At 35.2% G+C, this 19662-nt stretch overlaps 2 protein-coding genes across 3 annotated transcripts; both read left to right on the top strand.

Annotated features, from left to right (window-relative positions):
- The first annotated feature begins 986 nt into the window (after nucleotides 1-986).
- LOC110730922 lies at nucleotides 987-12692 on the top strand. 2 transcript variants are annotated; one of them, XM_021910766.1, is made up of 4 exons: nucleotides 987-1304; nucleotides 1404-3198; nucleotides 3399-4456; nucleotides 12215-12692. In XM_021910766.1, exons 2-4 carry the CDS (start codon nucleotides 1699-1701, stop codon nucleotides 12330-12332), a joined length of 2676 nt encoding a protein of 891 aa, XP_021766458.1. In that variant the 5' UTR covers nucleotides 987-1304; nucleotides 1404-1698; the 3' UTR covers nucleotides 12333-12692. The 2 variants fall into 2 exon arrangements, with proteins under 2 accessions (XP_021766458.1, XP_021766450.1); XM_021910758.1 differs by having other exon boundaries at nucleotides 12212-12692.
- Nucleotides 12693-14305: 1613 nt separating this feature from the next.
- Nucleotides 14306-19548, top strand: LOC110730908 (probable glycosyltransferase At3g07620). The gene is made up of 4 exons (XM_021910738.1): nucleotides 14306-14611; nucleotides 15132-15364; nucleotides 17932-18280; nucleotides 18850-19548. Exons 1-4 carry the CDS (start codon nucleotides 14342-14344, stop codon nucleotides 19510-19512), a joined length of 1515 nt encoding a protein of 504 aa, XP_021766430.1. The 5' UTR covers nucleotides 14306-14341; the 3' UTR covers nucleotides 19513-19548.
- Nucleotides 19549-19662: the final 114 nt, after the last annotated feature.

Below are 19662 nucleotides of genomic sequence, written 5' to 3'. Positions count from 1 at the left end.
GAAGTGATGAAGTCTCGGCTTGATATAAAACTTGTTAACTAGCAAAAAGTTAGAAAGTAGTACAAAATTTTTTGAAATCAAAAACAGACTCGAACCGTAATTTAGTAAATCTGAAATAAAACCGATCTAAATAATGTTAAATCGTAGAAGAACCAAACCTGTGAACGAACCGAACCAGTTATAACCGAACTAAAATAAAACTAAACCAAAAAACAACCGAACCGTTTCCAACCTGAAACTGTTTGAACCGGGATAATAACCATTTACACCGAACCGTTAACAAACCACAACCTGTCTGCACCGAACCGTTTACTACCTGGAATTTTTACAACCCGCACCGTTTACAAACCGAACCGAATTTAAACCGGGTTAAAAACCATTTACACCGAACCGTTAACAAACCGCAACCCGTCTGCACCGAACCGTTTACAACCCGAACCAAATTTAAACCGGGTTAAAAACCGTTTACACCGAACCGTTTACAACCCGAACCAAATTTAAACCGGGTTAAAAACCGTTTACACCGAACCGTTAACAAACCGCAACCCGTTTGCACCGAACCGTTTACTACCCGGACCGTTTACAACCCGGACCGTTTACAACCCGAACCGAATTTAAACCGGGTTAAAAACCGTTTACACCGAACCGTTAACAAACCGCAACCCGTTTGCACCGAATCGTTTACTAACCGAACCGTTTATAACCCGAACCGAATTTAAACCGTTCAAGAATAAACCGAAACCGAACCGAACCGATAATTATTTAAACCGAACCGAAACCGACCCGTAAGACATTTGAACCGATTTCAAACCGAACCGATTTCAAACCGAACCGAAACCGAACTGTCAAACTGTTTTGACAGTGCTAGCCACACCCAATAGTTTGTGTATGATTATATATGTTTCACGTGACACATAAATTTACTTAAGTCACTTCTCTAATCATAGATATCGATATATATTTCCATAATTAAAATTCAATTTTTTTATTTTTAATATTTATTTTAAAAAAAAAAAAAATGCTCGCATATCATATGAACATATCGACTTATCTGTTTAAGTTACACTATCTTTTTCCTTAGAAAAACCAAATTGAACCAAAAAAATAAAAAAAACCGAAAGACGAGCAAAGCAAACGCCGTAGCTGCCCCTTCTCATCCGAGTCGACTCAGCCTCAACTCGCTTGCTCACCTTCTTCTTCTTCTCTCTCTTTCTTTCTGCAACATTTCTCACATTCCAAACAATCGAAACGTTTCGCCAATTTCACCAACTTTCAATCTTAGGCGCTGTTATCTTCATCAATTCGTAAGTTTCTCTCTCTTTTCCCTCTTTTTTCAACCATTTTTATTTATTAATTTTAACTCTTATTTTTTTTTTTTTTTTTTTAATTTTAATGGGTGCCAGAGAATTTCACAGCTCGATTGAAAACCCTAGGTATTGCGATTAATCAATCAATTGAAAATTTTGGAATTTTATTTTATGATTGCCGTGTGATTAGGGGTTTCTTTGATCTTGCGCGTTGAATGCGGAAAAGGGTATTGATGAATTAGGGTTAGTAAGTTGTTAATTTTGTAAAACGGAAAGAGTTTGAATCTTTGAAGGATTTGGATAAGAAGCTGGGATTTTTGAAATTCTTGTTGTTAGGGTTTATATCGCTGGATACAATTGTGGGGAAGATAGGTGTAGGTTAAGGGGGATAATGTGTATGTTCTGTGTGATTCAGAAGTGGTCGCGCAGGGTTGCTACTATGCTGCCTTGGTTAGTTATTCCGCTTATCGGCCTATGGGCTTTGTCTCAGCTACTACCGCCGGCTTTTAGGTTTGAGATTACGTCCCCGAGATTGGCTTGTGTGTTTGTGTTGTTGGTTACTTTGTTCTGGTATGAGGTTTTGATGCCACAGTTGTCGGCTTGGCGGGTTAGGAGGAATGCCCGTTTGAGGGAGAGGAAGAGGAATGAGGCATTGGAGCTGCAAAAGCTGAAGAAAACTGCTACTAGGAAGTGTAGGAACTGCTTGACACCTTATCGGGATCAGAATCCTGGTGGGGGAAAATTTATGTGTTCGTATTGTGGGCATATATCAAAAAGACCGGTTCTTGACTTGCCTGTTCCGCCTGGTATTTCGAATTCTGGAATTCTTAAGGAATTGCTTGGTAAAGGTGGGAAGATATTGAATGGGAAGCCTTGGTCGGATAATGTTTCGCTCTGTAGTCAAGAATGGGTAGAGAATGGGAGTTGGGTGGTGAATGGCTCTTTTCCAGTTAAGGCTTCTTTTCCGCCCCGGAAAAATGGTGTTGGATTGTATGGAAGAAGTGAATCGTGCCTCGCTGAGAAGTCTTATTCGGGTGTTTATCTTTTCAGTTGCAAACTCTTGACATCATTTTTGCTGAGTATAAGGTGGCTTTGGAGGAAGCTTTTTAGGATTAGTTCTTCAGAGGATTCTTCATCAGATGGTGATCATGGAGGGGGGATGTCCAAAAAGGGTGAGAATGGCAGCACAGGTCAGGAGAGCAGAGGTGAGAAAGCTCGTAGGAAAGCTGAAGAGAAGAGGCAAGCTAGAATAGAAAGAGAACTCTTGGAGGAGGAAGAAAGAAAGCAAAGGGAGGAGGTGGCAAGATTGGTTGAGGAGCGCAGGAAGTTGCGAGATGAAAAGATAGAAGCTGAAAATCGTGCTAAAGGAACCTCTTCATTGAGGGAGAAAGATAGTAAGAGGGAAGCTGAGAAAAGGCGGCAGGAGCGAAGAAAGGAAAAAGACAAAGGATCTAGTAAAAGCAACTCTGATGTGGATGAGTTGGAAAAGAAATCAGGGAAGGAAAATGACCGGAAACGGGATACTGAAAGAAAACATGAGACTGATCGACGGGAGTCGCCGAAGTCTGGTGTAGATGGTGTGAAGGGTCAGAACACTGAAGCAGGTTATGGAGCAAAAGGTAATTCTACAAACAATTTTAGCCGAGTGAATGTTGGTGCTAGATATTTTGACCGTGTGAGAGGTACTTTCTTGTCTTCTTCAAAGGCACTTACTGGCAGTAGTTTTTTTGGCAAAGCTGCCCCATCTCATGTTCCTGCTTCCAAAGAAATGAAGCCCAATAGCTCTGTTGAAAATTCCTTAGTTTCAAACAGCAAACGTGATTTTCTTCCGCCAGAGCATCTACCTGGGAAAACTATTATGAATGCAGATGATAAGAGCCATACTCGCCCTGTAAGTCATATGGTTATTTGTTTGCTGATATGTTGGTTATTCCCTTTTCTCTTTTATTAGGGTTGAGGGTGGGGAGGGAATGCTGTTCTGCTTTAGTTGACATCGTAGCCTATACATTCTTTTTATCAAGGTATAGGAACTTTATGTGTGTTGCAATTTATAGTCGGTCTGTTGATAAGCTTAATCTGTCTGTGCTTCAGGTCTCTTCAGATATACAACATAAAACACAACCAAAGTCATGGCAGCAATTATTTACTCAAGCTCCTCCCTCCCATCCTAATGTAATTAGCAGACCAAGTGCAAACTCTGCAAAGTCTCAAGTTAGTCAAAGTTCTCAGCTACCTTGCTCAGTATCCTCTACACCGCTTTATGATAACCCAATTAATTTGCCATCTCCATTTATGCTGCCTGCCTTTTCAAGTGGGCCCCTGACTAATAATTCTAGCCCACCTGTTGCAAAGGATCCATTTTTTCCTAGTGTTTCGGACATGTCTCATGATTTTTTCATGGAAGAGCCAGAGCATTTTGAGGACCCGTGTTATGAACCCGATCCTGTATCACTTCTTGGCCCTGTTTCAGAATCACTTGATAATTTTCAGCTAGACCGTGGCAATAGTTTTGTAAAAGATGGAATTGGAAATTCTTGTCCTATGATAAATGTTTCCACTCCTTTGGATGTTACCAGGCCTTCTCCCATCGAATCTCCATTGTCGCGACTGAGAGTTGCTGATGAAAAGCCAAATAACCATAGCCACTTCTCTAGTAGTCCAAGGGGCCTTGATATGCACTTTTTTCCAGCTGCTGACATGAATGATAATATCAATGATAAGGGAACATGGCATATGTGGAATTCTTCTCCACTTGGTCCTGATGGGTTAAGCTTGGTTGGTGGTTCTGCCAGTTGGATTTCACCTCTAGAGCGAAGCAGACTGAACAGTGAAGACATGATGCATCAATCACCGCAGAAGACCATGGCTTCTTTGTTTACAAACGAGAGCCGTATTGCTTCAGGAACACATTCACCTCAGAAGGCCACCATGGGAAATGCTCAAAGTTATAGTGCCTTTGGTGTCTCAGCTTCCAGCTCTAATGATCAAGATCAATGGATGCAGAAGGCTTTTTATCCACCACTGTGTAGCAGTGAACTCAATCTTCCTGCTAGTCCTACAGAGGAAGCTTCTGAGAGCAAACTTTTGTTTGGGAGTCCTGGCAGGGCTGCTGCCAATGGTCTTGATCCATCCACAGTGAGCTGGTCCAAGTAAGTTACCACCTTTATGCATCTAATGTGCTATTTTTTCTTTTACTATTTGATATTCAGTTGCTGGAAAATGGATGACAAATTGCATGTCATGATTTTGTTATGTGAATCAGCTTATGTATTTATTGATACTTTATGTTCTCTTGCTACCTGGACTTAAATTATAATCTAGACGCATGCTAGGACCTGCTGCATTGTCTTCTATGTATAAAAACAATTGCCTTACTCCTTTGTCTTATAATTGGTGATTTTAATCTCTATTTTAGTATTTTCAAGAGAGAGAAAGAGGAGGGGGGGGGGGGGGAGGGAGAGAGAGAGAGAGAGAGGGGCTATAACTATTGCTGTGTTACTATATTATCTGGGGCCTGTTGGCTGAGTATGCAAATACCTAGAGACAGAGTTGAAACCGTGAAGTGCATACATCTGACTTTAAATATCCAAAGAATTTGCATATGTAGTCGACTAACAATTGTGTTGTTGGATGAATGATATGAATCACATCTGTTGGTTTTATATACACTGTGAGCCTGTCATGTTGCAGGTTGGTTTAACATTACCTTAGCTGTTGCACCTTTTGTGCATCTGGGTAAGGACCTTATGAAGTCTTTGTACAAACAACTTTATTTAATAATCTTGTTGGGGACTAGTATGTGTCTGGAAAGTCCTTTATTTTTACTTAGCGTCATTGTCTTTATGTACTCTCCTGCCTGCTTCTCTAACACTTTTGAGATTTGAGACAAACACAATGTATTGAAATCATCTCTCTCTCTCTGCTGTCACTTAAACTCTACCAATATTAAATCTGGCATCATTGTTACCGTTGTACCAATTTATATATTCCCCTTTTTAAATTATGTCTTGTTTTTTTCCACACTTAGTAGGGGTCGTTTTTTTTGGATTCAGAACCCCATGCTAATCTGGAATTATTTGGTTCAGTTTTTATATGGATTCTATGTTCTAATCCTGTTGTCTGTCTCACTTGCTTGGAATGAATTCTATGTCAAGTTTACTTTTTTTATTTAGTTATAAGTACCATTATTTCTTCTTAAATGCAAATATGTGTAAATTAAACTTTTAGTTTTCAATTATCTTTAATTTCATTTGATAACATATTTTCTTATACATTAGTGTAAATATATGATCAAAATTTAGCCAAACTAGTATATTAGACCATACCAGAGTCGTACCAATCAAGCCCTTATTGAAATCAGATCAGAATATACCTTCTTTCAGGCGAGGAAAACATATTCTTATTTTACTTGAGGTTGTTTTGTCTAATAAGCTTATTTGTGTATAAATTTGTAAAAATTATTTTGCACGAACTTATTTTAACTTATTTTGATTGAACTTATCTGACTTTATTTTGTCTGAAATACCAAGTCAAAATAAGTCTAAAAAAACAGGGCCTTAGCAAAGATACCAAAATTATGCATCCCAAGTTTATATCATTACTAAATTATTGTGTAGTAAAATATTCCCTTTGTTTCTGTATATTGTCCATGTCACTTTTTGCACAGTTTTCGTTGCTTTAAGCATAAATACTTTAATAAACATATTATAAGGAAATTAAAAAGGCTTTGCTGTTGTTGTATTATAAGAAAATTAAAAAAAAAATAGATATTTGGAAACTTAACATCGAAACAAATGAAACAAAATCACACTAAGGTATGTTTATTATTGTTAGATTTCATTTGGAATGATTTCTAAAAGATTCCAGGGAAGAACAATAGAAAGAAATGGCTTAAATATTTCTAAGTTACACATCAATTATCAAGTAAAGATCTTAACTTTAAATTCAGATGAAACATCCAAAACTAGCAGCTCTTTTTCTCCAGAAAAAGTAAACCGGCCCCAAATTTGTGTAAAGTGAATCCAGTTGGCTACAAACAACAAATTAGGGAAGAATAAACCACAGATCCAATATTAGCACAAAGAAACAGGCAATAATTCACCCAACGCTAGCGAAGAAGAGGGATGATTGTCCGGCCATGCCTTGTCAAAGTTGAAAGTTGAAAAATTGTGTCTGCACCTCAAAGCTTCTCCCCCCTCTCCCTCTTGTGATTTAGGTTTTGTATCTGGGGTCGAATGGAATTATAATCTTAGGGGCTGAGGTGGTTGTGAGGTAAAGGGGAATTGGGTGAAGCTAGAAAGTAGAGTCCCTCTAGTATTAGGTTATACCGTTATATGATTAAAAAAAAAAGACCCAACCAATTGAACCAAACACTTCCTAAATGACTAATCCACTCTTGACATTTCAAATGCAACATTTCTGTCCAGTACAACTAAGGATAATGTCTTGGAGCAGCAAACAAATCAATCATAATAATAATGTGGATCTTTGTTAGCCTTGGTGGAGTTTGTCATGAATCATTAATTTTGCCGATGGTAAAAAAAGGATGGGGTTTTTTTTCCACAATTTCTCTGATGCTAGTTTGTCTGAAATTTCTAGACAATGCCTGATATGGAATTCAATCTGGAAAGGCAATAAATGTTAATTTAAACTAGGTACCTTATACTTTCTCCATTTTCTTTTATTCGCAACATTTCCCTTTCATGGAAATGTCGTGTCATTTGCAAACTTGCAACCAAGCCTTTCTAGGTAACTTTGAACCTATAAAATTACCGCAAAAGGTGTTCTTTATTCACATAATCTCATGAATTCTCCTACCCCCTCCCCCTCTCTCTCTTCAGTCTTTATTTTCTTAAGCCACTTCACTTGGTTGCTACTTAAAAGGAACGAAGGAAGTAGTAGGAAATCAGCGAATCAAGTGACAAGGAAAATTTACTTGAACTTTTATTTACTTGTTAATTATTTTTTTTTTTTTAATTTTTTTTTTCTGTAAGCAGGGAAAATTTAATCTACTGATTTCATCCTTCCCATATCTACTTTTGCATTAGCAAGTTGCATTTTAAACCAACTAGCTTCACAACAGATTTTTAATATGCAGTACTGCATTCCTTCAAAATTCAGATTTTTTAAAATTTTTTTTTTAATGCATGTGAAATTATACTACCACATCAAACATTTCAAAACCCATTTGGATAGCTTTTCTTTTGGGTAGATACATTTAGGCCCAGGCTGGGACCTATCTCTCGGATAAAGAGGCTTGCCCCTTTCGTTCCTCCACTTCTTTAAACCCCTTGCCTTGTCCCCTACTACGATCCAACCCTTGCGTTAAGGATGGAAGTTAGGATATCTTACCACTCCTCTTGTCCTTGACCCTTGTCTAATAATGGTTTATAAAATAAGACCGGCTTCTTGTTTATATCAACTTTAAAAATTTGGCTTTGAAGACTAACTAAATAGCCTAAACTTCATTTAAATCCGCCTTTCTAGAAAAAGGGAAACTATTTCATGGTGCTCCGATTTTTACAAATTTATTATTTATTTATTTAAAACTTTCATGTTATTTTGGTTATTATCTGCATCCTTATTTTTTTTTATTATATAATTTATGCTATTTAGAATGAAGATGAGATACATATTTTAAATCTATATGATAAATTTCTTGATATATATTGGAATTTTGAATCCTTATTAGCTGTATCATTTTTTCCCTTGTTTCTTGTTGCCTTATCTTTTGAATCTTTCTTAAGCTAACCACCAACTGTTAGAAAGAAGTGGAGGATTTAAATATAACTTTTTGTCAAAGCCTGTGACTTTGCTGTTCACAACAAGTCTTGCCATTGCTCGAAGTCCCTTACAGTTGCAGACTTGTACCATGTACTGATGCTGTTAGAGTGCTAGTCGTGCTTGGGGGGGGGGGGGGTGGAATTACCAACTTCTGTTGTTAATCTAGCGTAAGATAGCACAACATCAAAGGCGGTTCCTCACAATTGTATAGTGTGTTGCCTTTTTAACAGTGTTCTCTTTCCATCTATGTGATCTATGTTGGGTTGGAGGGGATTTGTAGGAGAATTGTACAGCAGACAGTGAGAAGATGCCATGACTATAGTGCTTTGAACAAATGCTGTGAGTAGTTATATTGGTATCCATAATCGACCCATGCTTCTTGGTCCCTGCTACGTCTTAGCACATGATGAGCAGTTGTGCAGCCAGCTGACTGCCTTGTAAATGGTATGCTTGCTTCATGTTGCTCTGTGGTGTGATGAGTTATAATTGATATCCTGGTTCTTAGTTGTTATTGCATAATATCTACTAGTAATATTAAGTACTCCTTTTGTTCCCAATTAGAAGTCCCATTTTCCTTTTGCACAAGTTTGTACAAAGGTGAACACAATAATATGATTATGGAGTTCGATTGATTAAAGGTGAATATAAAAATCAAGACAGTGGGGGTTGGTTGTTTAGAAGATATGCTACCCCGACTCAGATTTGGGTGTTTTGTCGATCCAGTGTCGAAGGATCCAACACTTTACTCCAAATTTTGGACAGTCAAAAAGAGTATGGTGACCAATTTCTTAAATATGACTACCATTTAAGGTGTTCGAGAATTTTCAACCCATATTTTTCATATAACAAATAAATTGACTTTAGAAGAAATTCAAAAATAATAATATGAAATTCAAATTATGATATATATGAGAAAATCTTCTTAACTACTCAAAATGAATGCAAGCTCCAAAACCTAACCCAAATATATAAAATCATTTTAAAAAGGACAAAAGGTTTGAGTGGAGATTGAGATTTCATCAATTACTTGATTATTTTTTAAATTAGGCTGATCTTCTTTCTCTCTTGAATTTGAACGTCAGAGGTTGGTGAAGGCCAAGGTTACCATGACATATGCTCTATTTTGAAGGTCAAAACTTTCAACCAACTCATTACGGACCTCCCATTCGCTTAATCTGTTTCAGGGGAAAGGAGGATGGAATTGTCAATAACACACCATCCTTCTGTTTGGAATTGCCTTGTGTAATAAGTTCAGGATATGAGAATGGGGAGACTAGGAAGGGTATGGGAGGCTATGAGGGAAAAGTGGTTGTTGTGTAGTAAGTAAAGGTTATGAGAAATGAGGGGACTAGGAAGGGTATGGGAGGCTAGGAGGGAAAAGAGGTTGTGGTTACCGTTTGGTTTGGTTTTTGGTAAGGAGGTGAGAGTGGAGTTGGTGGAGATGGTTGGGACTGATTACAAGGCAATGGCGGTTGAGGGCAGAAATAATTTTGCGATTTAGGTGTTGTAAAGATGTTCTTCATTTTTGGTATTGTTATGTACAGTGTAAGTTGAAAGCTGATGAAGCAGTAGGAAAAGCAAAATAGGTTTATCTTCCTTTAAAATTGAACTAAATAACTAATGGGTAGGATGAATTTGCTCTTCCTTTTTGTTTCCTCTGATTTCTGTTTTCACCTCCTTTTTGTAAAACAAACATCCTTTACTCTCCCTCCCTCCTTGATCTCTTCCTGATTGGACTTGTTAACAAGAAAATTGTGTTTGCCCAAAAGATACCAAATGAATTTTTCTTTGCTCTGATTATTAAAACTTTAAATTGTGGGATAGCAAAGGATACCAATGAAAGTCACTCTTTTATCTGTGTTTGGAAATCCTGAGCTATTTTAACTGGTTATTTGGTTTTTCTTCCTGCTTGGGCCATTTACCTGAATGACCCTCCTGATATTTGAAGTTGGGGATGCCAGCTCTCAGTAGCATGTAGATATTGCATTATTGCTTTAAGCTGCTTAGATGGATAGCCATGATATGGATCTAGGTTCAATGCTTTATTTTCCATAAGATTGATGACTATTGTTTGTCCTATTGTCTTGATTAAATTAATGTTAAAACTACCAGCCGCACCATGAGTCACAACTCTGCTCTTGATCCCCTATCTTGCACCTCCTTCCTTTTAGAATGCTAAGATTGCTAACTTCAATACTATCCAATCTTGAGAAAAGTTTGAGACGAACCAAAAAAGAAAGTGGAGAACAGAAAATTTTGATACTGAGGGATTACATATCATCCAATTTAAGAATTATAACTTCCTCCCTGCAGCCCTTGCTGGGTTTCACAGTAGGTTATTACATATCAAGGCTAGAATATAGGATTTGATAGTTGAAGTAATTAAAACTAAAAGTGGGAGTTATAATTTTATATAGGCAAAGTACGATTGAGTTTGTGCCCATCAGGGTATTGTGGGAAAATGACCAGGTGTTTTTTACCCCAAAATGTAAAAAAGTTTTGGGACATTAACATTAAGAAAAATGCAAGAAAATATTTTGGACTTACATTATTAGTGGCTATTAGTAGTAGTTACCAAAAGGAAAATAAAAATTTGATTTTAACTATTATTGGCAGCATCAAAGTCTGAAATATATTTCATCAATTATTTGAAAGATGCCTTGTCTTTTCATGCTTGTCACTTTTCCTCTTTAAACTTTAAACATACCTAACCAAGTAACCTGTGTCCCCATGCCTTTAATGAGGCTCTTGCCTAGGGCCTTAAAGAGAAAGGGAGGGGTTAAATGAAGTCAACGTTTTAGTGTTAATACAGTTGCATATCGCCTCTGTTTTCCTTGCTTTAATGTTTTAATGATTTGAAGGCAAGTAAATAGTATATATATGACTTATTGCCGCTAGACATTTGATTAAGATTTTTGTTAACCAAAGTCAAGACATTTGTCTATTGAAAACTCTTTTGGTTAATCAGTTTTTTCTGCTCGTGAAATCAGCTCTTGGAGAAATGATCATAATACCTTAATCCATCGGTGTTTTCCCTATATTTAATTCAAGTCGTCAAACAAAGTACTTCCTCTGTATTTTATTAGAGGCATCACTTTCTATAAATGGAAGTTTTTTATTAGAGGCATCACTTTCTATAAATGGAAGTTTCAATTTAGATGCATTACTTTCCCTTTTAGTTAATAAATTCTCTCTAACTCTCTCCTATCACATGGGCCTTCTTTATTTTTCTCTATCTCTCTCTCTACTCCAAAAATTGTCTAGGAGTCCGCAATTACAAAAGTGATGCATCTAAAAAAAACAGAGGAAGTATCATGTTTGGTCAGGATGATGTTTGAGTTGATTGTAAAATATTGGTGAAACTTGGGTATTCTATTAGTGTTGTGGTCAACAGTTGTTTTTAAAGTTGTGGTTACTTTTCTGATAAAGTTGAGTGCCTCAAAATGAGAACTGTCAATTTTTTGTTGAAGGAAATATTCTTTTTTGACATAATCAATAGACAAATTTTGGTTAGGAGGGGGGGGGGGGTGTTGGTCAGGGTGGGAACTTTATGGGGTTACTGACCTGTTACATTATTTAGTTTTTGATTGGCCTTTACGTTGGGCAAAGTGGTGCTTTCTTATACTACTGAGATGTGTCATTAAGTGGACAAGCACAAGTCAAATGCAGTTTTGGTTATCATACTTACATTATTTAGTAGGGATGTGCTTGACATTCATTGCTGGGCAGAGCAATATATGCATGTGGTTCAACCATTTTATTGCTAAGTAATCCAAAATTTTAGGAGTACTGGTTACTGTCTACTCACTGCTGAGGTTGTACTTCAGCTTTCCCTCTAGAAATTTTCAAACAAGATTCCTGTTTTAACTTTTTTAGACACCAACCCCATTAGGTCTGCACCCCTGGTCTCAAGCAAAAGAAGGGGTAAGAAGATGGAAGCGTTGCCAAAAAATCTCTTGGGCTTGCAAAATACTGGTTGGATGCCTTTATATAGACTGCAAGCAGTTACGACTGACATAAGACATGATATTTATTGTTGTTTGCTATGCTCATTCTCTCTTGTTTTATATTGCTTGCTTTCGGGTGGTTGTCTAATTGACAATGTTAATTTTTCCTTGTAGCAGGAATGAATGGTCTGTTCAGGGCATCGGAGAAGGTGTTACAAACCCATCTATTGTCAGATCTCCTTTTGGTGGTTTATATTCATCCCCAAATGTACATTCACTTTGGTCATTTGAATGAAAGAAAAAGCAAAAAGAACAAAAGGGAAAAGAAAAAAAAAAAAACAGAGAGGAAAACTTACGAGGGTACTTTTTAGTATACATGTTCTTGATGAGGCTGCCAGCCTCTTTTTGAGGGCACTTCAGACACACTGGAAGCATTGTATCATCCCTCTTGTAAGGATGATCGATGTTTACTTACATTAGCAATGGGTTAGGAATACAAAAAGGGCATGCATGCTTTTAGTGCATCCGCGGGAAAAAAATGTTGGTAAGATCACTACTTTTGGCCCCTTCCCATGTTCAATGGTACTCCATGTCTATGAGCAGGAAAGTTCATATCTGTTCCATTATCTTCTTGTCAATTTTGGCTCTCGCTTCATTTTATTTTGAGATAATTAGATAGGTTCTTATGCACAAAGGTCCCTAATTTTGTAACTAATATGATATCGGGCTGATGAGTGTACATAGGTCTAGCAATTCATTCACATATAGCCTCCTTAGTTGGTGCCTATGAGCTGCTAAATGATGCAATCCCCATCCTATCGATAGCGGTGTTGGACAATGATTCCCCACCTTGATTATTAGCTTTAATAATAATTTGTTTTATGTGGCCATGCCCATGTTTTAGGCTCTGATATCTGAATGAACCAAAGGTTGCATAAGCTCTTAGAATCAAGAAATTCCAACGATAAAGTACTTGTTTATTAGTTGTGCACCAACTACCAAGGCCTATTAGTTGTGAACCAAGGCCACCAACCGGGAATTAACCATGGTCCTTACCGTCTACTACTAGACTATGCTCAGATATGCTCTTCAACTTAGGATCTTATCAGAAAGATGTCGTATCATACTAGATTAGATCATACTAAGATCATTGTCTTCTGTTTGTTAATAATTATAATCTTTGAGATGATTAATCTATCTCGTTTTGGTTGTAATGATCTCAATGATTTAGGGTTTTTTTAGATAACAGAAGTTAACATCCAAGTCCAGCCCTTAAGTTATACAGAGTACTCACTATGTGTATAGTACTATTGTGTAAATAATGGAAAACTGAAAGGTGGATGTTTCTCAACAGTGGACGAAAGAAATAACTATATCATCAAGCATAATACGCTACAATTATGCAAATACGTTCGTCATTATTTATAATTAATCATGATCACAATACTTGTAATTATTACATAAACATTTATATGAGTACAAGCTACAAAAGAAAAATGAAAAAAATAAAAATTAAGTGACAACGAATTAGTGCAACCTTCTGCGGTTGTGCATTGCAACATCCAGCGCTAATCAACAATTGCGTATTTGCGTGGACGCACAAATGTAGCATGGCGTGCAAAGTTTCAGACTATCAGGCATTTATTAAGCACTTATGCGCGGTTTCACCAGTCCACTACAGTCCAACATTGACGTGCATCGATCCTGTTACCATTTTATTTACTTATTATCGTTATCTTTAAATTTGACCCGACCTAATTCGAAAGTGATTCAATATAAATATTGATTTGCATGAAAATAATGATTTTAAGATGTTCAAACCCGAGTTAAACCTAATCTGTTTAGCGGATCCTAGTCACCTTAACACCTCTAGTTAACATAAAAATCCAATCCTTTTGTTATTACCCTTGATTATCGGCTACTAAATGAGAACATAAAAAAAAATGTCAATGTCTAAACTATTCTCGAAGGAAGTCCTACCGACAAGTTTTTGTCTAACTCTTTAATGACTCCTTTCCCCAAAAATCAAAGTACGTACTACATTTAATTTAATTTCTTCCAAAAAAAGTCTTTAATTAATTGTCAGGAAATTTAAGTAGATCCAATCGAACAGTCAATACCTTCTTACCATTGTTACTATTAATAATTAATTAATTACCATTACTAAAGTTGATATTAATTAATGATGTACTAAATTAGAATATATTAATAACAATGGCTCTAATTTAATCGTACAAACTCTATCAATAGTTTTTTAAAAGAGCAATAAAATGAGAAAGCCAGAGTAATGCTAGGAAAACTATAATGAGTTCATTTTTCACCAAAAATATACGTATCATTATTTCAATATTAGCTATTTTAGCATTAGTTGCTATCATTTTTCAATCAAAAGGTTCAAATTCTTTTTCAAATTTCTTTTATTTTACATCATCTTCTTGGTTTTGGCCTACAACAAGTACAAATTCAACTCAAAATAATAGTGTAATTGTTCATGGAGTTACACCGTCGTCGTCGTATGATTCTTTGGTGCATTCTCTTGCCGTTATTCACAATTCTTCTACTCTATCAAAATCCGTAAGTTCGTTTTCATGTATACATAATTATATTCTTCAGAATCATGGCATGTTTTGACAATATTTTGTAAATACTTAATTATCACAAATATATGTATGTTTCTTCAAGTTGAATTGTTAATATATAATTATATTCTTCGGAATTATATTATATTTTGTAAGTACTTGATTATCTCGAATTTATTTAGGTTTCTTAAAGTTGAATCCTTAAAAGGTTTTCCTTCGGAAAAAAAAAGGGTTGTATCCTTAAAAGTTGCAAAAAAGATTCGTTGGTTCTCCACAATCTTGTATACATGTAGTGCTTCTTGTCTTTTTATAGAAAATAAATCACTTTAGTATGATTTCAAATATAGTATATATGAATAATCTATATTTATTTGTTTATCATATCATTATTCTCTAAGATATAATTTATGTATCAAATAAACAAGATGATATATTACATTTTAAAATTTTATATTTTCAAAATTTATTTTCTTGCATTACTTTGGTTGTTAATGTATCTTACTATGTTTTTCTAGGAGGAGAAAAAGCAAAGAACGATGAAGAAATTGCGTGATGAGATTGATAAAGTGTTAATTGGAAGAAAGAAAGATGAAAAGGTAGAACATATGGAAGAAGAACTTACAAGAGCAAGAATTTTGATAAAACAAGCATTTGAAAGTAGCAATAATTCGTCAAATGTCATTTCTCTTGAAGATGATGATGTACGACCTCATGTCAACATATACAAGAATGCTTTCGCCTTTAAACGGTACGAATACTAGTTTCATTTCTTAACATAAGATCGTTATACATTAATTTAAGTTGGTCGTTAATGAAAACACATACGGAGTACAACTTTTACTAATGTTTTAAACTTTTTAATTTAAAATTACAACTTAGCATAAATTTTTAAACTCTAATGGAATATGGAGTAATACTACGTATATCAAATATTTGATATACTTGTAGTTTTTATTCATTGATAATTGAATATGGTAATGGTTAAAAAATTTAAAACTATGCAATGAGTGAAGTACAATAAAAATAAGTGTTTAATCTTATTATGTTTGTAAAAACGAGTACTTACTTTTTTCACTAAGTATTCAAGAAAAGTGAGTACTGTATACATTGCAAAACATGGGTTTTTTTAGAAAACTATGTTTCCACTAAATTAACCTAAAGTTCTTGTCAAAAAAAAAAAAAAAAAAAGCCTAAAGCAAGATTAAATAAATTCTTGAAGACAGAAAATCTTAACTCATTTGCATTGAAACTTGGGATTGGAATTCATGTTAATTAATGTTTGTCAATATTGACGATTAGAAATTTATTTAGGCTGACAATACCTGATTTATGCAGCAATTAATGCCATGTGCTACGTGCATTTGACCCCTACTCTACACATAATTCACTTGAACTTCTTCACTTTCCATCTATATTCTACAATACGTAGGATTTCTCAAATGTAAAAATGCTAACTAGCTGTTGGAAATTCATCAATTTTCCGGGGAAAAAAAATAAAACCCCAAATAAGGGTTTAAATAAAAATCAGGTAAATAGAACACACCCAAATATATGGCTTTTACCAGCTTTCCTTGTGGACTAGTGGTAAGAGAATGAAACCTCTAAAGTCTAGGTCCAAGGATCAATGCGTTGGTACTAGTTACCACCCTCTCTTTCGCTTTTCTCCAAAAAAAGTATATGGCTTTTATGCGGCAACCAAGGACGAATCCAGGGGTGGCCAGCCCAGGCCATGGCCCGCCACATAATCCAGAAAACGTATAATGGAATTAAGTTGTAGCTATATTTGTGGAAGATAATTTGGCTGACTTGGTTGCATACTTGCATCATTGACTATTTAATGTTTGGGTTTAGAAATCAATTTTTACGATAAAATTATCCCGGTTGAATTTTTAGTTGATCACTATGGAAAGATCAGCTCACCAGCTCATGAAATTTTAAACCCGGATCTTTTAATGGTGGTCAGTAAAAAGTTTATCACCATAAAGTTGATGTTGTGTCATGAACTCATGATAAGAGCAATATAATTTCTCTTATTTTACCTTATATATATATATATATATATATATATATATATATATATATATATATATATATATATATATATATATATATATATATATATATATATATATATATATATATATATATATATATATATATTGTTTTTATTAATAACAATTTCCCTAATTATTTTTTGGGATTCAAACAATTAAATTAAATTCATTGAAAAGATTCCTTGGAAAAAAATTAATGTAAAATAACACACTTTCAAAATGCGACTTGTATGCTGCCATGTCATCATTACCCTTATGGTGATCAACTTTTAGTTAATTATTGTATCATAGAAAATATTTTATGAGCGGAACTTTTTATGGTAATCAAGTAAAGGTTGATCACCATAACATTGATTACAAGACATAATGAAGGCCACATAATTACTTTCATTTTTTATCTTTGTTTTGTAAAAAAAATAAAGGTAAAATTAAAGAGACCACTTTTAATGTCATCTATCTTATAGTGATCAAAATTTATTTGATCACTATAAAAAGGTCTTGGCGTGACGATTTTAAGGTGATTACCTTAATATTTTCAGGAGTTCTTTGGTTTGTAGAGGTTTGGGAAAAGAAGTGAGGCTTGAGGCAAAAGACAAGAATTTGGGTTCAAAAAGCTTATTTTGGAAAAGCTAATAATATGAGCCTTTTGGTTATAGGGGTTTGTGGTAGTTGAGGGAAAATGACTTAATATCCTAAAATTGATCATATTTACTACCTTTACCAAATTTGCTTAAGCTAATAATAAAGTATGCATATATTTTTATTGGTCATTATATAGAATAAAGAAGGTATCAAATAACAACTATTTACCAACACTTTTATACAAATAATTAATATAAGCAACTAGCCGAAGTAGAAGCAGCTCATACGGCCAATCAATTAGTCAAAACAACAACAACAACAACAACAAGAATAATAATAATGTTTTGGGAAAATTAGGGAATTTACTTGTTTGTGGTGGAAGGAGGACCTACTACCACTAGGGCAACCTTTTTCTCATGGTGATAGTAATATTAATAATACTGGTAGTAATACTAGTAATAATAAGCTAAGTTGAGCTGAGCTGAATTAAATTGAAAATAAGTCTAAACGAACAAGGCCTAACATTGGCATGATACTTTCCGGCGAATAGCATTACATGTGAATCATTTCCAGGCCATTATTACAACCTTTTGGTATCGCACGACGCACACTCAATAACATTTATTCAATATAATGTTTATTCTAAGCACTATATCATCTTCATCGATCTTGTTCATAGGAGCTACTTATTAATGGAAAAGATGTTCAAGATTTATATCTATGAAGAAGGGGAGCCACCTTTATTTCATCATGGTCCATGCAAAGGTATATACTCAATGGAAGGCATCTTCATGAATTTGATAGAGAAGAACAATCAATTTAGGACAAATGATCAAGATGAAGCTCATGTTTATTTTCTTCCCTTTAGTGTGGTTATGATACTTGAACACCTTTTCGATCCAATTGTACGTGACAAGGCTGTTTTAGAGCGCACAATTCTTGATTATGTGGATATCATATCACACAAGTACCCTTTTTGGAATAGGAGTCTTGGAGCCGATCACTTCATGCTTTCTTGCCATGATTGGGTATGATTTCAAACTTTGTACTGCTCTCTCTATCCCTATTTACATGATATACTTTGACTTTTCGCACTTATTTGCTATTTTTATGGTAATATATAGATATAAATGTGAGTATCAGTTAAGAAACGTGGCAAATTAAGTCTTAGTCACTATCATTCTTGGGTTGGATGGATTAGGTCGAAATGGAATCATGTAACGATAGATGTTGTCTAGGGTTGGATAGATTGGCTCTAGATGATTGAAAACGAGATAGTGTTACCAATCTTACCATGTCTTTATATATCATAGTATAAGTTGTCGGTTGTTAATGTTATGATAGACTACCATACATGACGTATTTAAAATTATTGTACACATTCATTACATTTACATTTAGGACAGTGCACATACAATTTAAATGTATTAGTCATAAATCAATTATATAGATGGTCACTTTCCAAGTTAAAGTCAACAAATTTCAGCTTTGTATTGAGATTGATGTAAAATAGCTGAAGTATATGTATGTTTTGCAATCACCATAACTTAGATAATTAAGCAGTGACACAAAATAATCAAGCATGTTTTACTTGCAGGGGCCGCGAGCAACATGGTACCATCCAATATTGTACTTCCATTCAATTCGAGCATTATGCAACGCGAACACATCAGAGAATTTCAATCCAAGAAAAGATGTATCAATCCCAGAAATCAATATAGCAAGTGGCGAATTTGTTGGCCTAAACCGCGGAACACCCCCTTCAAATCGTACCATCCTTGCATTCTTTGCAGGACGGATGCATGGCCATATTAGGCCCGCGCTCCTTACTCACTGGAAGGGCAAAAATGAGGATTTGCAAGTTTATGAAGAGCTTCCGAAGGAACTTTCTTATAAGGAAATGATGAAGAGAAGCAAGTTCTGTCTTTGCCCAAGTGGATTCGAGGTTGCTAGCCCTCGAATTGTGGAGGCTATCTATGCTGAATGTGTGCCAGTTTTAATCTCTCAAAATTATATCCTTCCTTTTAGTGATGTTCTTGATTGGAGCACATTTTTGGTCCATGTTTCAGTTAGTGAAATCCCAAACCTGAAGAAAATATTGATGGATATACCTTATGAAAAGTATTTGCAAATGCTGGAGGGTGTGAGGCAAGTACAACGCCATTTTGTAATGAACGATCCTCCTAAGAGATTCGATGTTTTTCATATGATTATTCACTCAATTTGGCTTCGAAGGTTGAATGTACGTATTTATAGTTGATATACTTCCAAGTTATACTGATGATTTTTGCTCAAATTTCGCTCCTGCCATATTATCTCGACTCACTTAGTTTTCAAGGTTTGATGTGTTGCCAATGCCAAAAAAAAACCGACATAATACAGAGTATTATATATCCTGATCAGCTTTGTG

The sequence above is a fragment of the Chenopodium quinoa genome, unplaced genomic scaffold, assembly GCF_001683475.1.
Source record: "Chenopodium quinoa cultivar QQ74 unplaced genomic scaffold, ASM168347v1, whole genome shotgun sequence".
In the NCBI taxonomy this organism is placed as follows: domain Eukaryota; kingdom Viridiplantae; phylum Streptophyta; class Magnoliopsida; order Caryophyllales; family Amaranthaceae; genus Chenopodium; species Chenopodium quinoa.
Note: the sequence above shows the minus strand (reverse complement) of the source record. Positions and strands in the feature narration are given on the sequence as shown.

Excerpts from the sequence above, each read along its gene's own strand:
- LOC110730922 (XM_021910758.1), top strand. The coding sequence starts at position 1,699 with ATGTGTATGTTCTGTGTGATTCAGAAGTGGTCGCGCAGGGTTGCTACT. Across the intron at positions 3,199-3,398 it reads ATAAGAGCCATACTCGCCCT|GTCTCTTCAGATATACAACA; the intron begins GTAAGTCATATG and ends TCTGTGCTTCAG. Across the intron at positions 4,457-12,211 it reads TCCACAGTGAGCTGGTCCAA|CAGGAATGAATGGTCTGTTC; the intron begins GTAAGTTACCAC and ends TTTTCCTTGTAG.
- LOC110730908 (XM_021910738.1), top strand. The coding sequence starts at position 14,342 with ATGAGTTCATTTTTCACCAAAAATATACGTATCATTATTTCAATATTA. Across the intron at positions 14,612-15,131 it reads CTTCTACTCTATCAAAATCC|GAGGAGAAAAAGCAAAGAAC; the intron begins GTAAGTTCGTTT and ends ATGTTTTTCTAG. Across the intron at positions 15,365-17,931 it reads AATGCTTTCGCCTTTAAACG|GAGCTACTTATTAATGGAAA; the intron begins GTACGAATACTA and ends TCTTGTTCATAG.